The 7,330-nt window shown below is 29.4% G+C and overlaps 1 protein-coding gene across 2 annotated transcripts in view; it reads left to right on the top strand.

Moving 5' to 3' along the window:
* LOC149535019 (uncharacterized) overlaps positions 1–6,689 on the top strand; it is a 131,117-nt gene extending 124,428 nt beyond the window's left edge. For both annotated transcript variants that reach the window (XM_089807151.1, XM_089807150.1), the window contains exons 13-15: positions 5,559–5,675; positions 6,158–6,284; positions 6,383–6,689. In XM_089807151.1, coding sequence (XP_089663277.1) covers positions 5,559–5,675; positions 6,158–6,284; positions 6,383–6,625 — 487 coding nt within the window. In that variant the 3' untranslated portion in view covers positions 6,626–6,689. The remainder of the gene's footprint in view (positions 1–5,558; positions 5,676–6,157; positions 6,285–6,382) is intronic.
* Positions 6,690–7,330: the final 641 nt, after the last annotated feature.

The following is a 7,330-nucleotide window of genomic DNA, read 5'->3' on the forward strand; positions in this document are numbered from 1 at the left end:
CTTTTAATAGCAACAACATGTGATTCCTTTAGATCAACTTGAAATCTTGTCATTATAAACCTCATTTATTAAATCATGTCTAGTTAGAGTCAAGTAAAGAAATCCACTGATCATTTATTTGTATCTAGTTTGATTTGCACTAGGGGATTCAATATTTGTAGTCAACTTGCAACCGATAAGAATAGGAATATCAATAGGTTTTCAATCTACTATACCAAAATTCTTAAACAATTCTCTAACATACTTGGGCTACGTAATGCAAATTTCTTTATCTGACTATGTAATTTGCAATCCAAGAAAGAATTTCATCTCACCTATTTTAGACATCTCAATTTTATTTTGTATCTCATAAACAAAATCTTTACTTAAATCATCATCACGACCAAATATGGTATCATTAACAAAAAACTTTATTAATCAAGATATTGTTATCAATCACTTTCAAAAATAAATTATTGCCAACACTTCCTTTAATAATTCCAACTTTAATAAAAATACATATCCAATTTGTCATACTGGGTTCTAGGAGCTTGCTTCATTCCATACAATATTTTTTTCACAATTTTCAAACCATATATCATTCAATAGTTAGGGAAAATCCATCAAGTTGTTCAATGTAAACATGCTCCACTAACCCACCATTAACGAATGTAGTCTTAACATCCATATGATATACTTTTAAAAAAATTACAAGCTGCATAAGTAAGAAGTATTCTAACATCTTTAATCCTACCAACAAAGGCAAAAGTCTCATTAAAATAAGTACCTCCCATTTGTGAATATCCACTACATACCAATCTCGCTTTGTTTTGAATTACCTTACCATCTTCATTTAACTCATTTTTTAATACCCGTGTTGTTTTGATCACATTCTTGTTCATACAAGAATCCAAGTCTTTTTCTTCTCAGTTTGATCAATCTCTTCTTTCATTGCTTTCATGCATCTTTTACATCTTTAGGCTCATTCAAATAATAGACATTTTTCATCTCTAGCAATTTATCCTCTAGTTTGAACACCTATTTGTATCACCAATAATACCATCTTTAGAATGATTAGTGTCTACATATCATGGGGTCTGAAGTAGGATTTGTAGCAAACCCTTCAATATTGAAACTTCTACCTCATTAGTCACATGTTCAACTTGCTCTTATGGACCATTGTGCTCTTAAATATGATTTTGCGCTTATACAATTTGATTATCCTCTTTGTAGAATATCCTAGGAATCTACCTTCATCACTTCTAGGATCAAACTTTATGATTTCCTTGTCTCTCTTAATATAACATTTGCTTACAAAAATTCTTAAATACTCCATTGTAGGAATATGACCATGTCAAAGTTCATGAGTCATCTTATCGATTCATTTCTTTATCTGAACTCTCATTTCAAAGCATATTGTGTAGTGCTTATATTCTCTCTTAATAGACCTGCACAATATTTCTTTCAGTAATCATGGTTGTAGCTATGTCTACAACATGGATGTAGTTGAAAAGAACACAAAACAATTTATTTATAAGTAATCTCAAATTTAAAATTGTTGTTTTGTATGAGATTTTTTTTCTATGATTGGTTCTTTCCTTGGGAAGCATTACTGATTGTTAGATGGATCATACATGACCTAAAGTAAGTTCAAAGTACATGAGATACCATCATTGGCTTCTAGGCTATTTAGGGGGGAAGAGTTAACTAGAAGGAGAATACATAGAAAACATATTGACAAATGAATGAGGAAGTGTTACGGTAATATATAAAAAAAATTACCCATATAGTAATTAGAAAATAAAAGAAGTATCAAAATATTTTGAGGAATGCCATATGGACAAAATAACAAGGTGAAAAAAGGCTTAAACTATATCAAGAAAATTAGCTCGACACAGGATCCTGATGAAAAAGCATACAAAGGAGTAAATATTGAATCAAAAGAAAAAATGGTTATAAGCCAACTAAGGACTAGTTCACACCATCTTAGATGTTTGACTGAAATATGGATGATAATTAATGATTGGTAGGATAAGAGAATATATTGATTTTGCAAAGGTGGTGGAGACAAAATGACACTTTGTTAGGTATTGCTAAATGTACCATGACATGCATGTCAACTATGGAGACAATTGGAAAAAGATGAATCTAAGAATATTCTTTCAAAAAAAAGGTAGGAAAAATTTGTTAACTTGTTGATTAATATTTACTATAGAAGTTTTGATCTAGAGAGGAGTTTGCATACTCAATGAAGATTTTGTGTTGGTTTCATCATCTCTTGTATGTTATTGGTTGCTTTGGTTGCATGGTCATTATTAAGATTTTTTTATTTCTTAACCCAATTGATTAAGACAATTATTGGTTGTAGGGTTTCCTAGGAGAAGCAAGCCATTGACTATAAATCATTATGAAGGGTTTGGTGATCATTGTTATATGTCAAAGGTTTTTACACTTAGTCGAGTCATTGGCCTTGTACATAAGTTGATCAAAAGAAGAAAAACAGGAAAGGTCCTTCTATAGTATATGATGCCAAAGATTTGGTTTTGGGTCTACATATGGTGACAAAAATATGAGACTACCTTGTGCTCCTTTTCAAAGGCACCTTACTATGCTACAAGTGAGACACACATACCCTACCCCCTTGTGGATTTGAAATTGTGACCTCTCTTTAAAGAATACAAGTTCTTAACCCTTCTCTCTTCAAAAGGGATATCTTGTGCATCAATTGAGGTTGCATGCTCATGTAGAGATTGTCGTTTGCACTTTCTATGTGATGTCAAGGACAAAGTCTTAGTCTTGTGGATTCTTATAACTTATAACCTATATCTTGATCATCTTTCTCAAGTACAATAGGAAAGGTGAAATAATGTAAAAGAGATGGGAACATTACTTCCATCTTCAACAATTATACATCCAAGAGGAAGATGCCCCTAGTGGGCCTAAGAGGAGATTGAAATGCTAAATGGAGACAATGGTTCTTCACTGAATGATGTATTAATTTATTTGAAATGACTAATTATGAAAGATGCATAAAACTATGAATAACAAACAAAAATAGATAGTTATTGAGAAAAAAGTATAAATGTGGGAAACATAGCTGACTTGACTAATTTGTGGGTAAAATATGAGCCAAAAATGGTAGGGATAGGCCAAAACTCAGGTTGTACCTAGGGACAGATCACCAATGACATTTTGTAGTTGGCAATTTTTGTTGAAACTTTTTTAGGATCTTCAACTGTACTTGGTTTGGTTGGTTCTAATCCAATAACTTTATAACCTATACATGCACATACGAAAACATGGAAGAAGGTTGATAAAGGGGTTTGCCTTTGTCAAACCCTTTCTTAGGAATCAACCTTGAAATGAAATAAAACAAAGAAAATTGTGTTGTTATGTAGCAGAGGCTAGATATAGAAAATGAAGTACATCATACCTTGATAATACAAATGCTTCTTAGAATGAGATAAATATGTCAATGTAATAACTTTGATTAAACACAAAAATCCAACAAGAAATCATGAAAAGACAAAACCATATGGAATAGATGTTGAAATTTGCCACAATTTTTTATTAAGGAGAAGAAAGAGAATGATTGATTGAAACTACACAGAGGTGGATATCCTTTTTTGATAGAAAACTAATTTTCTTGGCCTCCAAGAAGGGAAGGAACTTGGATATATGGAAGTAAACACCTTGATTGCTTGAGAAGATTAAACGCTTGAACTTGATGGCTCTTGAATTTCTTGATTTGCTTCCTTCCACTTTATATCTTGATTTGACAATAATAGTTGCAATTGTGAAATCTTGATCACAAATGTTAACAATAGATTATGGTTCCCAAAATGAGGAGGGACAGAGGATTTATATACATGTTACATCCATGTTTGAAAGAGTTAGAATTTAAAAGGATGACCACATCACCCCCACCCCCCCTGAAAAAAAGACAAAAGCCTTTGGGTTAGATTCTTGGGCTAAAATTCTCGAGGAAAATAAGCCCATGTTTTAACAAAGTTCTAGAAAGATATGTTGTGCAAGATTTTTTATTATAACTAAATCTAAGGTCAGGATAGTTCATGCAAGCCAAAAATAAGGCTATAGGGCCTAGGTGATGAAATGAATTATGGGGTTGGATGCAAAAGGTAGAATTGCCCTTAGAAGTAAGGGCCAATGTTAGGGTTAAGAAATATTGAAAGGAATAGATGAGTTATATTTGAATTTATGTAACCATTAAGTGCCATATGAAGTCCTACCTTAGAAAAACACTAAAATGGGCACACAGTTATCCTTAATTTTGTATACGAATTAGGTGATTACAATCTAGGACTACACAATACTAATTTTATTTTTTTAATATATAGCATGTATTATTATGTTGGTCTTTGTTAATGTACAAAGTACCTTTATTTTTGTATACCAGTGATTTTATTGTATGCATTGATCTTCGTAATCTATAAGCATCGGATAAAGTACAACGACTCATTTTTATTTTTGTATACCAGTGATTTTACTGTATCCATTAATGTTCATAATCTATAACCATGGGATAAAGTACAATGAATCATTCTTAACGATGGTTAAAAAACATGATTGATTTTATTACACTTATGTTCCTAAGTTATCTTTATTGACTAGACACTAATATAGAACTAAATAAATCCAAAACACATGATTGGGTCATAAAACAACTTTGGTTTGGAATGATTTATTTCTATGAAAAATAAAAATGCAACCTAAAATATTATTTAACAATATTTTGATATCAAAACGATGTATTAGTGTCTTATGTATTAACAAGCTATGATTGTTTACCAAATGATTTAAATAGGTCAACACGATATCTCTGTAACTTACATTGTCCATTGATTAACATACAAACTTAAATTAAATGAATATTCAAAAGAATACAATATTTGTATCATCTAAAATACTATTTTTTTTGAAGTAGCGAACAATTATAACTTAATAACTTTAAAAATTAATTATGTAATCATAACATTCTAATGTATTCTTAATTTATTTAATAAATAGAACTATTGATTTTTATAATTATAATATTCTATAAAGAAATTTTTTTATTTTGGTTATGAAAAAAACTCATTAACATTTTTTATAAGATTTGTGATATATCATATGAATAAAGAAATCTTGATTGGTTTACTTGTATCTTAATTATTAAGTTCCATCCAAAATATAGATAACAAATATTTTACATAGTCAAAAACCAAAAACCAAAAACATATATTATACGATATTTAATACTTTAGATTAATACATGGAAAACATATTAAAAAATGTCCATGAGCTAGTTTGTTCAAGTTGCGACATTGCAAACTTGCATATCTTGGCCATGAATGATCTCATTTGCATATTCATATAAATTAACTCATTTTCAATGATTGTTACATTATTTTTTAAACCTTTTTGTAACATTGTTTGTGCTTTGAAATATTAAGATTATTTTCTTGTTAAAACAAAAAAATTAGATTACTTGTTCGCAATATATAAATGTGTATTAAATTAAGAATATAATTAATTCAATTTTTTGAGTCACTTATTATTGTTTGTGGGTTTTCTTAAAGGTTTCGTCAATATGGACTTTGGGAGAGATATGCAGAACTATATCCTAGAAATGATCTAGTATATACAATTGGAATTAGTGACTACACCAAAGATTGGTTTTTTGCTCATGTTACTAGGTATTTTTCATCTCTAGTATGATAAAATAATATATGAAATCTCTTATGATACTAATTTTAAATTGTAAATGTAAATAGTAAAGATATAAATTTAGACTAATGCAATTTTGTAAAGTCATGTTTATATTGTTGAAAAGTTTGATTCTTTATAAGAGAAATCTAATAATGACCAAGTTTTTATACCTAATGTTTGTTATGAAAATGATAACTTTTCAATTCAAAATTAAAGTTCGCTAAAGAATACATAAATGTAGTCATGATCATGACATTTTAGAAATACTTTTGATTGTAGTGGAACAAAGAACTTTAACAAGTGCTAAAGAATCTTTTTTGTTATTGTCATTTATTTTGTTTTCTTTAGAATGAAAGTTTACATTTAGAATGTTAGGCATATAGATGAAAATGGATTCTTAGAAGATTTTGTTTATATGTTTAGTCATCTAGTTTATTACTTTTGGTATATAATGAACTTTAATTGTTAGGAAGAGAATTGATGGGACATATCAACCAACAACATGGCAAATCAAATTTCAACTTACTAGATTGATTCAAACTGGATTTTATACATTGTTAATATCAATTGCATCTCCAACACGTTCTATTCTTCAGGTATTTATCTCTCCACATGTATTGTGTGTCCTTCAAATGTTTAATGTAATAATTCAAACATTTTTATATCTCATATTATACATTTTTCAATGTGCAAGGTGCGATGCAATGATCCAAAAGTAGATCCTCCTCATTTTGAGACTCCGCTAATTGGACAAGACAATGCAATTGCTCGACATGGAATTCATGGATTTTACCAATTATTTATAATACAAATAAATCCTTATTGGATGGTACATGGAGATAACACAATATTTCTCACACAGAGGGTAAATACAGGGCCTTTCAATGGCATTTTATATGATTATATACGATTAGAGGAGCCTGATGTGCCATATTGAGAAATCAATATCAAAGTTTATTGATGAAAATGAACATAATTATATGATTTTGATGTTTTTATAAGCTAAGTTGTTCGTGGGAATAAATGATCATTAAAAGTTTATCTCTTAATTTCTAATAATTTTATTTGTAAATGTTAAAATATTTTTTTTCATTTGAATCAATTGATAGTTTTTTGAAGTGTTGTGGCACATACCACCTCACTTCTTCCTAAAACAAATTAGCCAGAAAATTGTCTAGAAATAAATTGATTGTTGACTTACATTTTGTCATTAAATTAAGTATGTTTCGAGTTTGAAATTTGGTTTAAAAGGATAATGTTTGAGTTTTTTTGTTTGTTAATAGTATGAATTATGTGAGATTGTTTATAAGAGACAATTTTAAGATATGATTCTCAATAGTTCTCACTTAGAAGTGTACAAGAATATGTGACCACAATACCATCTAAGAACTTGCTTTAAGGCAAATAATGAAAATGCCAAGATCTAGAAGCTCAATTGATAGCACAAGAGAGACCAAATGATATGATCCTCAAATGATTTGATTCAACGATGATCAAAATAATAATGGGTAATCAGATAAATACATCATAAATATGCTTGAATATATAGGCAATGCATGATAACTAGGAGTGATGATAGAGATAAGCTATCAACTATGCAAGGTGTAATCACATATCCACTAAAGGTAGACCATCCTACATT

Source organism: Cupressus sempervirens, chromosome 10, assembly GCF_028749045.1.
Source record: "Cupressus sempervirens isolate cs-2001-9-10 chromosome 10, ASM2874904v1, whole genome shotgun sequence".
Lineage (NCBI taxonomy): Eukaryota > Viridiplantae > Streptophyta > Pinopsida > Cupressales > Cupressaceae > Cupressus > Cupressus sempervirens.